Source organism: Amia ocellicauda, chromosome 4 (assembly GCF_036373705.1).
Source record: "Amia ocellicauda isolate fAmiCal2 chromosome 4, fAmiCal2.hap1, whole genome shotgun sequence".
Lineage (NCBI taxonomy): Eukaryota > Metazoa > Chordata > Actinopteri > Amiiformes > Amiidae > Amia > Amia ocellicauda.
Window position 1 is genome coordinate 14,982,238 of NC_089853.1, and position 20,878 is coordinate 15,003,115.

The 20,878-nt window shown below is 40.0% G+C and overlaps 1 protein-coding gene across 3 annotated transcripts in view; it reads left to right on the forward strand.

Annotated features, from left to right (window-relative positions):
• Positions 1 to 219: 219 nt before the first annotated feature.
• kcnq1.1 (potassium voltage-gated channel, KQT-like subfamily, member 1.1) overlaps positions 220 to 20,878 on the forward strand; it is a 343,893-nt gene continuing 323,234 nt past the window's right edge. For all 3 annotated transcript variants that reach the window (XM_066701065.1, XM_066701066.1, XM_066701067.1), the window contains exons 1-2: positions 220 to 329; positions 758 to 1,165. In XM_066701065.1, the coding sequence (XP_066557162.1) occupies positions 223 to 329; positions 758 to 1,165 (515 nt within the window). In that variant the 5' untranslated portion in view covers positions 220 to 222. The remainder of the gene's footprint in view (positions 330 to 757; positions 1,166 to 20,878) is intronic.

Sequence of the window (20,878 nt, forward strand, 5' to 3'; positions counted from 1 at the left end):
TGTTTATTCTGTTTTCCTTTTACAGTTTTCAATCGGCTATAGTGAAATGTCGTTATTGACTGTAGGGAGTCACATTACCGGGTGGCTGAAGTTGCATATTAAAGAACAAGCACCAGTCTGTTTTGGGGGGAAATACACACGGTTGTGTATCTGAATCGTGCACCTTCAAATTAAACTGGGGCCTGTCCCGCCCCTTCCCAGTGAAGTGGCCATTAGCAGTCGATGAAGTGCTCTGAGCCTTGGCATGAATCAACACACACACACACACACACACACACACGTGGGACAGGAGTAAGGACACCCCCTCCCCTTCACAGCCGAGGGGAATGGTAAGTTGAAAGCAAAATGCCTCTTCATTTTATACTTTTAAAATGTTTTTAATTTCCATTGCTTTCTTTTCTTTGAACGTCTGTGACGACCACCCCAACGCGGTGCTTAATTTTCCATTTGTAACCACTGTCATCAAAGCTTTCTAACGATGTTGAATTGGCGTGTATTTGAAATCGGCTTTTTCATACATTTGCTTTTTTTTTTTTTTTTTTTTAATTGACTCTGTATATTTTAAACATTTCCCAGATGACTTTTTTTTTTTTTTGAGAATATTTTTGTCCTTGTCCGTGCCTATAGAGGATTTAACAAAATCTCTATGTATTTATTATTATTTTTTAATGTTAATAAAGACATTCCTTGCTTATTATAACAGGCAGAATTACACGCTTAATTAAACCACTGACTACACATTTCTCTCTCTTTCCAGTAGCGAGTCTCATTGTGTTAAGGACAGTCCACCTGCACGTCCCATGTCCTCCCCCAGCGCTAAGAAGAGGAGCGTGCTGAACTGGGGAAAGTCCCCGGCCACTAAAACCAGCAGCCCGGACAGGTCGGCACTGGAGATGGCCGAGCATGTGGGCGCCAACCAGTATGACTCTCCGGGGAGCCGCAGCTGCCAGGACGGGACAGCCGGTCCCAGCAGCCGCCTGGAGGAAGACATCAGCGTGGATGTTCCCCACAGCAGCCCCCGGCCCCCCGGCGTGCGGGTCGACCCCAGGGTGTCTATCTACAGCGCCAAGCGCCCCCTGTTCACCAGGACCAACATTCAAGGGCGAGTGTACAACTTTCTGGAGAGACCGACTGGATGGAAGTGCTTTGTTTACCACTTCGCTGTGTGAGTCTTTTACAATTGACCTCCTTATTACAGTCTAGGGACAATTTGAGTAAATGCCGAGTGTCTTCCAGATTATTGGTTTAAACAACACACGGCATGAGCAGCACCAGCTGATCGATTTGTTTTGCAATGCATGAGAGCAGGTGCTACATGGCAGACATACATTATATTAGTTCAAGGGCACGTTTGCTACGTTTTTGCCAAGCGTTGTTTCTATCTTCTCTTCTGCCTGGGTCGACCAAGAAATGCATAAGATTCTTGTTATAGACTGTTTCTTTTAAAGCTACTATCTCTATATTGTACTTCATAAGCAGGACAGTTGAAAGCCACTTCAAAGATGATCATAGTACTGTCATTATATGAAATAATGCACTTTATCTTAAGTGTACAAGTAACTTGTCATGGATGTTTCAGAAAAAAAAAAATTGAATAATTGTAATGTATAACAGGGCTCTACCAGGTGATTGGCCTATTCAGATTTGTACCTTCATTTTACCCTGAGAAGAAATGGGGCTGATTCACATGACCATGTTTGCAGCATTTGATTGGCTGTGTTGAGAATCAGTTTCCTTAATTTCTTCCCACAATGCTGGACCATCAATACACATTCTCAGCTCTTCAATTATGTGTCAGTCACTTCACCTGGTGTCATTCAATACACCACCCAGGACACTTAATTCCCATACACCAGGCATCATCTGCTGCACCAGTATAGATCCCCCCTGGAGCCACAGGTCCCCCCCCCCCCCCCCCCCAGATTAGGAATAAAGTAATGAAAACCAACCATGTTCTTATTTAAAATAAATATTAATTAATAAATATTCTGTAAACTAATATTCAATATGATGACTAGAATAATTGCTAATTTAAGTGAGAAAATCAGTATGTTGATTCCAAGTATAAAATAATTATCTTATTTACAAAACTTTCTTTATCTTCATTTGACCACTGAGGACAAATAAATTAGATTAAAGGCCCGTTCACACACCATTTATTCCAGGTGCACTGTTCCTTAAAGACCGGGAAATTCTCTTAAGAATTTCTGTGAACCTGGTTCTCTTTACACTTATGTTGTTTTTTTGGAAACAGTCTTTGTAGAGGCACTTGACAACATTTAATGATCTGTCAGCATTGCATTTTTTGTTACATAATTATTTTCACCTTAAATAGTTTCCTATTGTCTGATAAGGTACCCCCCCCCCCCCCCCCAATAATGGCAAACAAGCCTGTTGTATACAGGTGTGCAATGAAGGTTTTTATGGTAGTATTTTGCTACTGATGGATGCAAACCATGTTTTTAGTTTAATTTATGTTAGTATCATGCTGATATTTAGGCTATTCACTCTTTAGGAGGGTTCCTTACAAGGCAGCTACAGCTTATACTACTGCTTAAATTAATTTAGGAAAATTAAAGGGGTACTGATCAGAAAAAGCAAACCAAGCATTCATCTTTTTTACATGCTATTTTGTTTGTTTTTAACTTCCTATGCTGCAGGGTTGATCATTCCACTCGGTACTCCATAAATTGACTTAAGTAAATAATTAATCAGCTCTATAAGACTGTGAGGTGAAAACAAAACTTATGAAGGACGTGCTTATTTGAATGTTATCCTTCTTTCTCATTATTCCAGCCACTATTGTGTTGTTGACACATGCCATTTACATTAGGATTAATAATTTAATCTCAGGTTGTCATGTTATGTTTGCTGTCAAATTCAACAATAGCATGGTTTGATCTCCCCTGCTCTTGGTAGTTACTGGTTCTCATGAGATATGAGTTCCAGGGACCAGGCACTTGCTGTCATACCTACCGGCCAGGCTTAATGATCCTGCAGTTTCAGATCCCCCCCCCCCCCCTTAGAACATGGTTATATTGATTTAAATTAGCATTGTTAAAGCGTTGTTTCACTTCTTGCATCCACACTTCTGAACTTCAGCAGTTTAGTTAGTGGGTGTGATAAAAAAGATACTGAGATTCTGGTTGCATGTATCAATGTATAAACTGATATTATCTAGACTTCCTAACAATGACATCCCAGTATGTCATGCTCATGGTGATAAATAGGTATACAGAGTAGTGGATGGTGGCGCGTGCAAATTGTGTGCTGGAGGTGGTCCCACCCTCTGAAGAAGCAGTAGCTTGTCAACTTTGGGGTCAGCCAAAGTGTGGTCCAGGGATTGGGGAACAAGACCAGGAGAGCTGGGCTGGGAGCTAGTAAGAGCCAGCTGATTTTGGTTTCAAGTCTAGCCAAGAAGTTATGGGACTCAGGCCTCAGGCAGCTGGATGTGTGTCTGTTTAAAAGAAGCCAGTGCATCGGGGACCTAGTGAGTTGACTGTTGTCCAAGCAATTTGAACTAAGTGTCAGAGATTGTTTACAGTATACTCCAGTACAAAAAGAAAACCCAATTTAAACCCTTTTTTAGTCGAGGTACTTATGATATTGACATTACCTGGTGTTCATGTGAGTAGCTATTGTTAGCCTAATTAATGTTCATTTGCTATTGGGCCCTTCGCAACATTACCACAGAGCACATTGAAATAAACACTTAACCACTTGAAAAATTAACACCAAGAAATTGGAATCTGTTAGGCATGGAGGAGAGAAAAACAAAACTCCTGTAGAGTGACAGAGACTTAAGACCTAACCTAAATAGTTGCCTCCCCTTCAATCATTGTACAACAGCAGTGTATGCACTTTCCACAGTTAATATTGCTGCACTGAGGGCCGAACCCTTAAAATGTCTCTTTAAAACACTCCTATCCAACGATATATTGCATTTAATTCCTTTGTGTTCTCTGTGTATGTGTAAATGGGTTGTGAAACACAGAAGAATATGCCATTCATGTTGATCACAGCTCAGTGGAATGGAGAGGGATCCACCTTTGATGACTCTGACAAAGAGTGCTTTGCATTATGCAGAGCTAAACCCATGTGTAGGAGGAGAGGGCACACATGAACAGTTTGCTTCTTCAATACGTTTTCCCCAAATGTACGTTTCCAAAAAGTAACAAAATGTATATTGCGTAATTTAATCTGACATTTCTAGCTGTCTAAGCGTGTTTATATTACTGTTGGATATTAGAACTGGTCTTCAGAAAACCTACATTGTTGAAAAATATCAGGATTCTTACGCTCATGTAAACAAGTGCTGTGCCATTTTTAGCCTGATCGCAGCAGCTGTAATTTTAATGCCATTTATAATGGACTCTGTCACTTGCCCTGTCATTTAGGCTGGTCAAGGGCTTCCTCCAAGACCTTGTATTTACCGAGATATCAATGATGAAGATTGTGTGGTGTCTCTTTAAGACCATTCCAAAGTGGGTCACTGCCCTTGGAGAGGACTGGAGAACAAGCCCAGGAGAAACTTAAGATAAGGTCACACTACATGATTTTTAGCCCGATTTGGCCCTCCCGACTAATCTGCACTGATTGTGAAGACAAGCAGCATGGTCTGGGCCTGCTAGGGGTGGGAATCTTTGCCAATCTCACGATTCAATTCTTGGGTTCACGATTCGATGTTAAAATGATTCTCGATTTGATTTTGAATTATCCTAATTTCAATACAGTAAACTGTTGAATTGATCAAAGCACAAATATTTGCCTACACTTGATTGGGGGGGGGGGGGATGAACCTTGAGTAATTTGTTAATGTCCAACATTTATTGCAACTGCACACTGACTGGAACAGCTCTTACACAAGTTTATAATGAAATAAGATTGTAACCCACAGTTTAGTTCCATGCAAAAGTACAAAAATTCCCTCACATTGACAAACATTTCTTCAAACAAACAAAACATCACTGTTGCATTGCATGGAATCAAAACGTAAACTTTTTTTTGCATATAATCAGCAACTTAAAATCTTTTAAGAATTAAACAGGAATGGGCTACATTTAGATTCGAAGTAAAGGCTGACCTTTGAACTGCAGTGGAGTGTACGTAGTGTCCACCACTGGCTGGAATGTCTAAGTTCTTATGTAGAAATAGGACCTGGTCCATATGAGTGCTCCATTGTGCTGTTACAAAATCCCCAGCAGTAGAGAATATTCTCTCTGCTGCAACACTAGTGCCAAGGATACACACACAGCGCTTGGCTAACTTGGCCAGCAGAGGAAATGTAGCCTCCTGGGACCTCCACCAGCTGAGGGGGACTTCTGATAGCGATAGTGGATCTAATCTAATTAGGTTTATTTTTTTACATTATCCACTCTAATACTGCCTTATAAGTACATTATACATGCATACATCTTTAAGCTTTTCTGAATCGAAAACTACCAAAATCATTGTGGTTCATAGCAAAAGTATTTTGTTTGTAAGCTATAATGTAAAAGTCTGTTTCTCTCTCTGTCTTCTGTGCTCTGCAACTGCACTCTGTAGCAGCCTATACCTGACACCTGCCTTATTAGCTGAGTTCCAGGGCTGACAGAGGCTGACTTTTGGATTGACTAGATATTTGTAGTCACGGTCTGTGATTGTGTAAAAAAAAATATAATATCTCTAGGGCTGAGGATAGACCATAGTAACGTCCTTTTTCATTGATCAATTCAATACCCATGTTCTGCGGTACGCATTGGAAAATTACAAAATCCATGGATTTTAGCTGCATAGCGGAATCTCGGCTATGCAGCTAAAAAACCTGCAAGTCTCTCTCACAAATCGTTTATAAATACTCGAATACAGGGAAAATAATATTTTCAAATACCAATTAGTATCTGTAATCTGTAATAGTATCTGTGACCCAGGTCTGTGCAAAATATCGATACCTACAATGTGATGATCATACTGTGGGATGGATATAGCCTGTTGCACACCTCCAACTCACACATCAGAGTATACATGCTATTGCCCTCACCTCCCCAGCCATGTCTTTACCCACATTATATTTTCTCTGTGCTTTTTTTGTTTGTCCGCAAATATGAACGCAAACAGCAACAGCGGTTTTCTCTGGATGGATCACGCGTGTTTGCGCAAGATTTTGGGAGTTTTGGAGATCCCTAACAACAAAGGGTTTCAGATCAGTCGTTAAGTGTGTGATCCCTTATACTTAAATACAGCATGTGGTAGGATTTGGAGTGACTGTTAAATTGATTAATGTTTCTCCTAATAATGTAACGGAAAGCAATGTTCAGCCTTTGTAGTTTCATGGGTGGAGGATTGATATTGCTTTAACCCATTCGTTGTATAGTATATCCTACATTATTTTTATTTGAAGTGTTTATGTTCATTTCCTAGGCCAACTATCACCCAGTGGATTATGATTAGGCTCTTTGTTGATCGAGATGCAACACAACTCAGCCTATTGCCTGAGAGAAAAAGGTTCTGCTGAGTTTGAAATGAATCTAAAGCAGGGGAATGTTTTGAACGGTTGCCATGCGTGCTCAAAGCAGACAGTATCTTCTCTGGGAGGAACGGGAGATAACGGGCAGCTAAACTTGGCAGTTCCTCTGGTGTTTTGAGTAGATTGCTTTGCCTTGTTCCACCACCTCTACCCTATGACTTCTGGGTGTCAAGATGGAGATGCCAGTAAACTTCCCTATGCCTGGTGATAGACAGTTTGATCCAGTTCTTCAGCAAGGGGACTGTGTTTAACCACAAAAAATAAAAAATTTAAAGAATTTTCAACATTGTCATTTACCCTTGGATGATGTTGGTTTGCTTTTGCCTCTGGAAATTTATTTCAGCAGTGGTTCTTCTGGAAGAATACTTTTGACTTCTTAATTTCTGCTGTAGGCACAGCTGTATAGGTACTCCTTACTATTGTTCTATACAGATCGTTTGAACTGGAAATGCTATAGGACAAATGCATTTGATTTAAGAATCCTGATTTACTGTTGCTGACAAGATTAAATGAGTGATTTACAGAATGCATATTTCTGTGTCATTTTGTTTAGGGTAACTGCAAGTCCTTCAGGTTAGAGCAATTTGAAGTGACTGGCACACAAAAGAGAGGGAGGTACAAAACTTGTCTTGTTTGAAAATTTTCAATTTTGCAGACAATTACATGCTTGTAAGGACTCCAGGCAATTGTTGAAATGCACTCCTGGTATTACAATGTAGGATAAGGTTTCAGATTTTTTCCAAACTAAAACAAAACTCCTACAACAACAACAACAATAAGAATAACAAAAAATACAGTGCCCCTCCTGTGTCTTCACTGGTACTAACATTGTTTAGTTTGAAATGTCTAATTATTGTCTGCAGTTAGATGGAGGCATCTCTGTTTAAGTCAGAGGCTGCCAAGAATGTCTACCGTGTTATCAACTCATTCCCTATGCAATGAATTCAAGAAGGATGCAGAGACTTTATCACTGTGACGTTTCCAATGCTACAGGACTTCTATATATGTCTAGTCTGTGTATCTACATGTTATGGCTTTGTTAAATATTTAGAGTGACTTTTCACAGTAGGAAGGGCTATATATCTACCAATTCAAAATATGGTCAAATGGTATCAAGACTTAAGGGGTTGAATCTTAGAATCATTAATCCATTCATTTGAGAAACTATTCTGGAGTGAAAAGATATGCATTATTCATATTAGTCAGGGATGGGCCTATGGACCTTGTCTGAAAACCTGTAATTTAAATATATGCTTTCAGTGCAGTACATTTATTTTATTTTTTTCTTTCAAAGTCTGTTGTATTAGTATTTGGTATGCTATATACACTGATCAGCCATAACATTATGACCACCTGCCTAATATTGTGTAGGTCCCCCTTTTGCCGCCAAAACAGCCCTGACCCGTCGTGGCATGGACTCCACTAGACCTCTGAAGGTGTGCTGTGGTATCTGGCACCAAGTCGTTAGCAGCAGATCCTTTAAGTCCTGTAAGTTGCGAGGTGGGGCTTCCATGGATCGGACTTGTTTGTCCAGCACATCCCACAGATGCTCGATTGGATTGAGATCTGGGGAATTTGGAGGCCAAGTCAACACCTTGAACTCGTGATTCATCAGACCAGGCCACCTTCTTCCATTGCTCTGTGGTCCAATTCTGATATTCACGTGCCCATTGTAGGTGCTTTCAGCAGTGGACAGGGGTCAGCATTGTCACCCTGACTGGTCTGCGGCTACACAGCCCCATACGCAACAAACTGTGATGCACTGTGTGTTCTGACACCTTTCTATCAGAACCAGCATTAACTTTTTCAGCAATTTGAGCTACAGTAGCTCGTCTGTTGGATCGGACCACACGGGCCAGCCTTCGCTCCCCACGTGCATCAATGAGCCTTGGCCGCCCATGACCCTGTCGCTGGTTCACCACTTTTCCTTCCTTGGACCACTTTGAATAGGTACTGACCACTGCAGACCGGGAACACCCCACAAGAGCTGCAGTTTTGGAGATGATCTGACCCAGTCGTCGAGCCATCATAATTTGGCCCGTGTCAAAGTCACTCAGATCCTTACGCTTGCCCATTTTTCCTGCTTCTAACACATCAACTTTGAGGACAAAATGTTCACTTGCTGCCTAATATATCCCACCTACTGACAGGTGCCATGATAACGAGATTATCAGTATTATTCATCGATCCTGCGCTCTCCTACACCCAGCACATCCCCACGCTGACACGCACCTGCAGATTCTTCCTGAGCAACATACGCCGAATCCATCCCTTCCCCACCGACTACTTGACTCAGCTGCTCGTCCAGTCACTGGTCCTCTCCTGCCTGGACTACTGCAACTCCCTCCTGGCCAGCCTGCCTGCAACTACTACCCGCCGCTCCAGCTCATCCAGAACTCTGCGGCTCGTCTGGTGTCTCTCTGCCCCAATTCACACACGACACCCCACTGCTCCGCTCCCTCCACTGGCTCCCGATACCGGCACGCATCCCTCACCTACCGCTGTCTCGACCACACTGCACCAAGCTACCTTCAGACACTCGTCTCTCCATACATCCCCTCCAGAACACTGCTAACTGCTAAGACTAACTCTGCCTCCTCTCCACTCCCCTTCCTCCAGAGCCCGCTCCTTCTCATCCCTGGCCCCCAAATGGTGGAACAACCTTGACACTGAAGTCAAAACAGCAGACCTCATTCCGGCGCTTACTCAAGACACCATTTTTTCAGACAGTACTTATAATATTAGTCCTTTTAACCCCCGTCAGATAGCACTTCACAGATTTTTATTATGCTTCTTGTGTTTTTCATTTGTTTCCTCCTTGCTCCCTTTCCCGTAGCCCTTGACTGTGACCCTCTTGACAGCACTTAGCTTTTACCGTCCAGGATGTAGAACCTCACTTACTGTACTTGCCTGTGTAAATTGTAAATTAGAAGTTGTAAAATGTATAATTTTTTGAATTGCTATGTTTTATGTAAATTGAATTTGTAATGATTGATGCCTTGTACTTCTCTTTATTTTTTCATTTTGTTTTGCACTTATGTTGTAAGTCGCCCTGAATAAGGGCGTCTGCCAAGAAATAAAAATAATAATAATATTCACTTCACCTGTCAGTGGTCATAATGTTATGGCTAATTGGTGTATATACACACAAACATAGAGTTAGGTTCATAAATATTTGGACAGTGACACAATTCTCATCATTTTGGCAATTGATCAAACTAACATAATCATTAATTAAATTGTGAGCTGCAATACTTGGTTGCAAATCCTTTGCAGTCAATGACTGCCTGAAGTCTGGAACCCATTGACATCACCAGATGCTGGGTTTCTTCCCTGGTGATGCCCTGCCAGGCCTGTACTGCAGCTGTCTTTAGTTCCTGCTTGTTCTTAAGGCATTTTGTCTTCAGTTTTGCCTATTGAATCAAAACAAACCAATCCGAGAGATGGCAAAAACATTTGGTGTGGCCAAATCAACTATTTGGTACATTCTTAAAAATAATTTACAATTACTTTTGAGTCCCTAAAATTGGAGGGACCAAAATGGGTATAATTCCTACACCGTTCACCCAATTTGGATGTAACTACCCTCAAATTAAAGATGAAAGTCTACATTTAAAGCACATCTTGTTTCCTTTCAAATCCATTGTGATGGCGTACAGAGCCAAAATGATGACCTTTGTGTTGCTGTCCAAATGTTTACACAAACAGATAGGTGACAAATTATAGGACAAAACAACATAAAGTGTCTCGGTAAGGTGTTGGGCCACCACGAGACGCCAGAACAGCTTCAATGCGCCTTGGCATAGATTCTACGAGTCTCTGGAACGCTACTGGTCAATTCTTCCAAAAGATATTCAGTGTTTTGATGATGGTGGTGGAGAGCGCTGTCTAACACGTCATTCCAAAATCTCCTATAGGTGTTCAATTGGGTTGAGATCTGGTGACTGTGAAGGCCATAGCATATGATTCACATCATTTTCATACCCATCAAACCATTCAGTGACCCCTCATGCCCTGTGGATGGGGGCATTGACATCCTGGAAGAGACCACTCCCCATCAGGATAGAAATGTTTCACCATAGGATAAAGGTGATCACTTTGTAATGATTTACAGTGACCCTTCCCTCTAAGGGGACAAGTGGACCCAAACCATGCCAGGAAAATGCCCCCTTGAAGTGAATAACACTGATAATCTAGTTATCATGGCACCTGTCAGTGGGTGGGATATATTAGGCAGCAAGTGAACATTTTGTCCTCAAAGTTGATGTGTTAGAAGCAGGAATAATGGGAAAGCGTAAGGATCTGAGCGACTTTGACAAGGGCCAAATTGTGATGGATAGATGACTGGGTCACAGAGCATCTCCAAAACTGCGGCTCCTGTGGGGTGTTACTTAAAGTGGTCCAAGGAAGGAAAAGTGGTGAACCGGCGACAGGGTCATTGGTGGCCAAGGCTCATTGATGCACGTGGGGAGCGAAGGCTGGCCCGTGTTTTCCGGTCCAACAGACGAGCTACTGTAGCTCAGATTGCTGAAAAAGTTAATGCTGGTTCTGATAGAAAGGTGTCAGAACACACAGTGCATCGCAGTTTGTTGCGTATGGGGCTGTGTAGCCGCAGACCAGTCAGGGTGCCCATGCTGACCCCTGTCCACTGCCGAAAGCGCCTACAATGGGCACATGAGCATCAGAACTGGACCACGGAGCAATGGAAGAAGGTGGCCTGGTCTGATGAATCACGAGTTCAAGGTGTTGACTTGGCCTCCAAATTCCCCAGATCTCAATCCAATCGAGCATCTGTGGGATGTGCTGGACAAACAAGTCCGATCCATGGAGGCCCCACCTCGCACCTTACAGGACTTAAAGGACCTGCTGCTAACATCTTGGTGCCAGATACCACAGCACACCTTCAGAGGTCTAGTGGAGTCCATGCCATGATGGGTCAGGGCTGTTTTTGGACCTACACAATATTAGGCAGGTGGTCATAATGTTATGGCTGATCGGTGTATATATATTTTAAATTAACAATTAGCATTGCGGCCTTCGGATCTGCTTCAGAACTGAGCTTTTGCCAAAAAGGATATTTGATTGATTTTATGTACTGCAGTGCAACATCAATAAATATTTTAAATTTTATTTTATTTTAAAGTTTAAGAAGCAAGTGCTGGAAAACAGATGAGCTGCTGTTTCATCCAGATTCAAAATAAAAAAGTTTATGTATAAGTCTTAAACCAAAAAAGAAAACAGGACGAACTGATTTATTAGAAATATTGGCTTTACTTTAAAGTGATACGATTGCAATATGCTGAGTAATACTGCATGTGTTTAAATCAGTTTTTATTTTCTAATGTCTCTTTATGACAGGAACAGCTGGTTCCACTGACCTCAATTAGCACAAGTCTTATACTCCACTACCTAAAATAAAATTGGCTAGTTCAAGACTAGTGCTAATCTGAGTTTGTAAAACTAGCCCTTACAAGTTTATAATAAGTGTACTTGCTGTACACAAACGTAATTGTAGAGGACAGTGTTAAGTTCAGTTTTTAGGAGTGATCCCACATGCTCTACTCCTTTTTCTTACAGCAATTAACTTATTTTTGACTTTGTGACAGGGGCCTCATATTTGTAGGACATAACTGAATTGTATTTAACTTCCATTGATGCTGAGTAATCCTGCACCCAGAGTTGTGCAGGATGTTGGTCTCCCTTGCTCCTCTGAGTCGTCTTTGTCTCTGGTAATAGTTATCTTATCTTTATGAATGTGACAAACATTACAGACCAGGGGACAACACACTTGTGTTAACCAATAAGAGCTTAGAGTCCTGAAGGTCTGAACACACTGTACTTTATTTGATTTGAGACAGTCAGTATACAATTGTTCTAGCAAGGGGAGTGACTATTTCAAACATTTCTTAACATTGTTTCCTGTTTCTGGCCTTTTAATTGTGTATTGTCACATTGTTTGGGTGAACTCCCACCCAATGAAAATGTAAAGAGCCAAACCAACCAGTGAATGGTAGCCTTTCAAGATGGGTTAGGTCCTGAACAAGCGAGTGTGCTCGAATTGAATTTCTGAGCCTTGACACAGCAGAGGTTAAATTGATTAAATTCAGTGAAAAATTTGTTCAATGAAATTAAGAACTCAGGAATGAAAGTCAGAAATGCTCTGGCCTTCAAAAACCTGGTCTGAAAAGCATTGATTTTTGCACAGACTGAATAAAGAATAAAATGTTTTTGTTCCTAATGGAAAGCAACACTGGCCTCTCCTAGCCGATGAAGCTTCAAATTCCTTTGTCTCCCTCACTCTTCTTAAAACTCCCTCGAATACTCTTTGGCATACTGTAGCCTACTGTGGGGATGGGGTGGCCAACCTTTTTCTATAGGGCCCCAATTCTGCTGGTTTTCTCCCTCCCTACATTCCCAATTTCTAAATGCTGGGAATGCATGTTAAGCAATTGACTTGTTCATCAAAGGGAAATCTAATTCTTGAGGAATACAGCTTTTGAACAATTTGGAAGGTTACACTTTTGTTTAAGATTCTGCAGGTTGACACTCTATTCTTGGAAGGCTGCTTTAGGGTTTAAATTCCGTATGCTCTCTTACTGACCAGCTTTAACACATGGCCTGTGCTTAATAAGCTGTCACTATTGATGTCACTAGTGATTAGTAAAAACTGTAAAATGTGGGTTTTCCAGGACTAGAGTTTTCCACACTTAACCTAAGGTCCCTCAACAGATTTTAGCAAAAGATTGTCCGAAGCCCTTTGCATACCTCTCAACGAGGAACGCATTACATTGTGTTTGTGAGGTGCTGTCCCTACCTTATTTCTTTCTTTCAGGGATATTCATTTTATTAACCCTTTTGACTCCAGATCTTTACAAATCCACGAGTAGTTAACATGACAAATATACCTAGGAAGGTGTGCATAACATAGTTTGCATAACAGAGTTTTGTATTTATTTGGCTAGCGTTTGTAGAAACAAGGCAGCGTTTGTCAGTTTCGTGTATAGCACTACATTATGTAATTTGCTTTGTCTTAGAGACCACAGTGCAGAGAAGTTTTGATGGGTGCAAATTACCCCCTTCATAAATCATTCAGGGCAGGTTTTGTGTTTGTTACTAGCTGTCGTGGCTGTGCTGCAGCAAGGGCAAGGCCCCAGGCATTTGAAAACGGTAAGGTGCGTCAAGGTGTACATGAGCAGAGTGCATGACATGTGCTCTGCGATAGTGGGGAGAGAGATCATTCATTATTAAGCATTTATGTGTGAGGCCTGGGGGTTTCAGAAGCATGTCAATATCAAGATCTGTTTTTCCAAATCTCAGTGCAAGGGGATAAACTGTATCTTCTGGATTCCTGGAACCTAGCAGAATTCGTCATTGAATGTCATTATGTACATAGCTTTTGAAACAAAATGTTCTACCTTTGAATGCTTGGTGATTTTGAACAGCATTCCAATGAAGGCAATTATAAGTTTGTCCATCATTATTATATTGGCTTACATCCAATGGGAACGTTGATTCAGCACTTTCATTTTTGCTCAATAGAGTATAAATACCCTGTCCTTAACACACACACAACGTTTGTTGTTTTTACTTTCCACCACCTCCTCTGTCACGACTCTGCAGCAGCTCCTTGGTTCATTCCCTGTAGGTGGGGGGGTTTGACTGGACACGGTGACAGACCATCATTCCCGCAGCCAAGAAAGCCAAACCATGTTACATCTAAACCCCTCATGGCAAATCACAAATCGGGGTTGTTAAACTATTGAAAGGGGCTTTATAGTTGAGTGGGGACTTGGTTCATCCACCACCAAAGGATTTGAATATGGTAATAGGTATATAGATGTCTTCTTCCACTGCCTTGAAAGGATTTGACCTTTTCTGGAAAAAACAGTTCTTCCAGATGTCAGGGTTGTGTTGAACGAGCTGGGGGAGATGGGATCACTGTAGCCTGTTGTTGATCTCTCGCTTCAAATGAAACCAACATATTTTACAGAGTGAAAAAAATGATTCTGATAAGTTTTACCTATTATGTGGTTTGGGGACTGTGTGTTGCATTTTTAAAATAATAAAACAAAAATCTGATGTACATAGTTTTGTTTCTTTTTATTCCATGATGAGAAAATGTCAGATTTTTGTTTTTTGTTCCTCTGTACATGGATTGCATGGTTCATGGTATATTAATTGTGCTTTAGGGCTGTATCAGACTTTCAGTATGGACTGGGACATTTTGTTTTTTGATAAAGAAGATTACTGCAATGTATTTTAACTATTACAAGTCCTATCAATAAAGATTACAATCCAATGTTAGACATTCCTTACATTTCTAAATAAATTAATGACTTCTGTCTGTTTACAGGGAATTTGCAAGGTCACTTGCATATTTCTCAGATTAATGAATGTGATTGTAAGGAATAACACTTAAAGGGTTCATATAAACATATGATTAAAATATTAAATCAATTTGCTTACTTGTTATCTGCAAATGTTTGAATATGATTTGATTGTTTTCCATAATGTTGCATTCTGCAGGGCAAATGTAAACCCTTTATAAATGTAATCATGTACCAACCATTTCAGAGGGCTGTATAATTTGAATGATTGAATCTGTGCAAGAGGTCATGTTCTCTGATGTTTTCAATACCTTCTATTACTTATTATTTTTTACCATTATCAACAGGTTCTGAATCTGCTTTTGTAGTCAACAGTATTCACAAGCTGCCTTTTGGATCAGTTTTGTTCAGCAGTTCATTTAGTTGTATACATAGGCTATTGTTAATGAAACAACTATACTTTATCAGTCATATCTTTTCAAGGTTTGTTGACCACCTGATCAGCCTAGAGATAAATCGTTTAAGCGATAATATAGAGTTTATACACTCCCAGTGTTCAATCTATTCAATCAATTGGAATCTTTACAGTTTTCTTTTGGCCGAAATTGTGTTCTGCAAACTCTGAAACAAGCTTGAGAAATAAATATATAAAGAACATAATAACATAAGAAAGTTTACAGACGAGAAGAGGCCATTCGACCAATTGTGCTCGTTTGGTGTCCATTAATAACTAAGTGATCCAAGGATCCTATCCAGTCTGTTTTTAAATGTTCCCAAATTTTCAGCTTCTACCTGGAGAGTTTGTTCCAGATTGTGACAACTCTCTGTGTGAAGTGTCTCCTGTTTTCCATCTTGAATGCCTTGAAGCCCAATTTCCATTTGTGTCCCCGGGTGCGTGTGCCCCGGCTGATCTGGAAAAGCTCCTCTGGTTTGATGTGGTCGATGCCTTTCATGATTTTGAAGACTTGGATCAAGTCCCCACGTAGTCTCCTCTGTTCCAGGGTGAAAAGGTTCAGTTCCCTCAGTCTCTCAGTAGGACATTCCCTTCAGACCTGGAATAGGTCTGGTTGCTCTCCTCTGAACTGCCTCTAGAGCAGCGATATCTTTCTTGAAGTGTGGAGCCCAGAACTGTACACAGTTCTGTACATGAGCTCTAACTAGTGCATTGTACAGTCTGAACATTACTGCCCTTGTTCTCAATTCTACACTTTTGACAATATACCCGAACATGCTGTTTGCCTTTTTATTGCTTCCCCACATTGCTTGGATGGAGAAAGTGAGGAGTCCACATACACATCTAGGTCTTTCTCATGTGTTACTTCATCTAATTCTATTCCTGAAAATTTAAGTATATCATATCATATGCTTTCACATGATCTACAGCTGCAGTTGCTTTTTCAGAAAACTCCAATAAATTCGTAAGACATGATCTGCTTCATCTAAACCCATGTTGACTATCTCCAAGAATATGGTTTTCATTTAGATGCTCCTGTATTTTCTTTCTAATCATTTTCTCCAACATTTTACAGGTGATGCAGGTGAGACTGATTGGTCTGTAATTTCCAGGCTCAGTTTTGTCCCCTTTCTTGTGGATTGGTATGACATTTGCCGTCTTCCAGTCAGTTGGCACATCCCCTGTTCTAAGTGTTATTTGGGATATTTGAGTTAGTGGCCTATAAATAATTTCCCTCATTTCTTTAAGTACTGTTGGAAATATCCCATCTGGCCCTGGTGATTTGTTTGTTTTTAATTCTGCTAGTCCCTTTAGTACCTCCTCCTCATTTATCCTGATCTCTCTTAGGGTTTGACTGGACTGATTGTCAACCTGTGGCATGTTATCCGTTTTTTCTTTTGTAAAAACCTCTGTGAAATACTAATTTAGAGCATTAACCACATCTTGTTAGTTTTCCAAGATACTTAAGTTTTTGCCCTTTATCTGTTTCACTTCCTCCTTTATTGTCCTCTTGCTGTTGTAGTATTGAAAAAAGCTCTTTACATTAGTTTTAGCTCCAAGAGCTATGTTTCTTTCTATTTCCCTTTTTGCTTTCTTGATCTCTTTGCAGTTCAACATATTCTTTGTATTTAGTTTCATCTCTGCTCTTTTGTATGCACTATAGAACATTTTCTTTCTCTTGATATTTTTGGTTAAGTTATTTGATAAGTTTTGGTACAAATTTCTCCTGAGCCTCAAGTAGTATATTCTTAAAATATAACCATCCATTTTCAACTGAATCTGTATCCAGTGTGCTCCAGTCTACCTCTTCTAAGTATCTCCTCATACCTTCAAGGTTTGCTTTTCTGAAATTGTAGACCATTGTTTTAGACTTGGTCCTTGTTGTTTGAAAGAATGCCTCAAAGCTAACCATATTGTGATCACAATTTGCCATTGGTTCTCCAACTAGTGCCCCTCTGAGTCTGTCTTGGTCAGTTGAAAAGATCAAGTGAATGGATGGACTCTCCCTGGTTGGGTCCCTGACAAATTGAGTTAGAAAGCAGTATTGTAATCATTTTTTTATTGTTAAATATTTATTTGAGTAATCCATAGAGTTAAAAATATTTATGAAAAATAAAATGAATCGCCAGATAACATTCTTTTAAATATAGGATACTTTATTTAATTATCATATAATTACTTAATACCTGAACCCAAGTAGTAGCCTATACTTGAATACAGTTGTCATGTAGAACTGAAGAGCTATAGCTGACATAGCCCTATACAATACTTATAACTGCTGTGCTGAAACAAGTATACTGTATTATTGTCTTTTATATGGGAAGCATGTAAAAGTTAAAATAAATCACTTATTGCAAAGGTGTATTTTCCCTCTGCGGTTTTCTTTTTGTTCAAACTCTGATAAGGACGAAAGGGCTTAAATTCCACTGTTCATTCCATATCAGACTGATTAAGGAGAAAAGGATTGTTTTTTTAGATAAGGCTGCCAACGATATTAAAACTGCCAAAAACCAAAAAAGAAAATGCAATGCACAATGCTCTCAAGATATTTCTGAGATACTTTTTAAAATTTCCAATGTACAACTTTTTTTAACCATGTTTATTTTTCTTTTTTTAATTGATTTACATTTAACCTGTTCCTGAAATGTTAGAATTGTTTTTTCTATACTCTCACAAATACGCCAATTGTTATTCAAGTCAGATTCTATTGGATACAGGAGGAATATTGGCAGCTAACTCTGGTCCTCTGAAATGTGTGCTGCCAAGACATCCCCTTTGTCTTTCTGAGTCCCAGAATGCAGCTAGATAAGTGTAGGTCTAGCTATAGAAGGACAAATGAAACTCTCCCTGTGAGCTCATTCACAGCAGTAGGTCAAATGCTTGCTGAAATTCAACCTTGATTTTTATGAAGCTCAGAATTTGCTGTAACATAATGATCCTGTTAATAACCTCAGTCTGTTTGGGTAGTGTAGTTTATCCGTTTAATATGATGACAAATTAAATTAGTTAACCTATTTTTTTTTGTTGTTCTACGTTGTCAAATAGTTAATAGATGTTTTACCATTGTCATTTTTGTGCATCTGACAAATATATGAAGAGTGAAAAGGAGTGAGATGGTGTTATTTAGGGAACCATAAAGGATTGATGTACAAACTTTTAGCCTTAAGCAAGGAGGGAAAATAATTCTGCTTTAGACTTGCTAAATAGTGTAAGCACTCCACTGTTAATGTGGCTTACAAACTTAACTAATTTTGATTAATGACCAATGCTGTTTTTTAATTTTTTTATAGTCCAGAATTCTGCAATTGTATGACTTGCATTATATGTATGTGGCATTCTATTAAAAACCATAGACTTTATCTTTGCTTATCAGAGTTCAATTAATATAGAATGTGGCCTTGACCTCAGTTTTTGCCCTCCTCTCTGGTCAGGGTCTGAGACATGAAGTTAATGTGTGGGACTGAGGTTTTGTATTTTTTTTTATGTTTGTCTTGCATGCTGGATATTGCAGCTCTTACGTGTGTAGTGACGTCACTGTTGAGTTCTCTCTGATAGAGCGCAACTGTGATATGAACATGCTGTCTTTTTCAAACAAATATGGGAATTTGGAAAAATCCCAAGGTACAAACCCACCAAAACTGTGTCCACAAAGACCTGCTGTATTGTGTTCTTAAAATTGATTTAGTGCATCTTTTCAATAGGAAGCTTGACACAAGCAGAGGAAAAAAACAAACGTAAAAGTGGTTGGAGCAATTAGATGTTTATTTGAAATGTCAGAAATACAGTTGCTTCAATGCATTTAGGGGTGTGGGTCCTGGTCAAGACAATCTCCTGAACTCCAAACTGAATGTCTGAATGGGAAAGAAAGGTGATTTAAGCAATTTTGAGCGTGGCATGGTTGTTGGTGCCAGACGGGCCGGTCTGAGTATTTCACAGTTACTGGGATTTTCACGCACAACCATTTCTAGGGTTTACAAAGAATGGTGTGAAAAGGGAAAAACATCCAGTATGCGGCAGTCCTGTGGGCGAAAATGCCTTGTTGATGCTAGAGGTCAGAGGAGAATGGGCCGACTGATTCAAGCTGATAGAAGAGCAACTTTGACTGAAATAACCACTCGTTACAACCCAGATATGCAGCAAAGCATTTGTGAAGCCACAACACGTACAACCTTGAGGCGGATGGGCTACAACAGCAGAAGACCCCACCGGGTACCACTCATCTCCACTACAAATAGGAAAAAGAGGCTACAATTTGCACAAGGTCACCAAAATTGGACAGTTGAAGACTGGAAAAATGTTGCCTGGTCTGATGAGTCTGGATTTCTGTTGAGACATTCAGATGGTAGAGTCAGAATTTGGCGTAAACAGAATGAGAACATGGATCCATCATGCCTTGTTACCACTGTGCAGGCTGGTGGTGGTGGTGTAATGGTGTGGGGGATGTTTTCTTGGCACACTTTAGGCCCCTTAGTGCCAATTGGGCATCGTTTAAATGCCACGGCCTACCTGAGCATTGTTTCTGACCATGTCCATCCCTTTATGACCACCATGTACCCATCCTCTGATGGCTACTTCCAGCAGGATAATGCACCATGTCACAAAGGTCGAATCATTTCAAATTGGTTTCTTGAACATGACAATGAGTTCACTGTACTAAACTGTCCCCCACAGTCACCAGATCTCAACCCAATAGAGCATCTTTGGGATGTGGTGGAACGGGAGCTTCGTGCCCTGGATGTGCATCCCACAAATCTCCATCAACTGCAAGATGCTATCCTATCAATATGGGCCAACATTTCTAAAGAATGCTTTCAGCACCTTGTTGAATCAATGCCACGCAGAATGAAGGCAGTTCTGAAGGCGAAAGGGGGTCAAACACAGTATTAGAATGGTGTTCCTAATAATCCTTTAGGTGAGTGTATATTCAGGAGTGGTGACAATGTTATTATTATTATTATTATTATTATTATTATTATTATTATTATTATTATGTATTTCTTAGCAGAGGCCCTTATCCAGGGTGACTTTCAAAACATAAGAGCGTTGTTGTGGTGTCTGGCAACTGGGACAATGAAACAATGATTTGGGACCATTATCACGGACTTCATCAATAAGCAGAATTTCCCATCAAACCATGATAGCATTAACATCACCTGAGATCGTCTGACAGTTTAATTTGCCCACGCCTGCGCTGCAAATACCCCCAAAACAAGCTGCATTGAATGAATGAAAATGTATCCACTCATACAAAGTATATTCCTAATGAACTGTATGTTTGGTGATGAATGCATGTTAACTCTAATTTGTGTTTTATTCAATACAGTATGAACAAGGGAAGGATAAATAGTGTTCAATTTAATATGTTTTATATAGGCTGTATTTTATTATTGTGATTATGAATGTGAAATTTATCTAGCATTTGAATTCCATGTAGTATCTTAATGTCCTCTAATGAAGGAATGAGGGGAAGACACATTATTTTGTGTCAGCTTATAAATAAATAAAAGGCTGAGTTATCTTTGCATATTCGTATAGTTGTATTTTCGTTTCTGCTTGTCTACATGTGATCTCACATTTTTTCTTTTGTTTTTT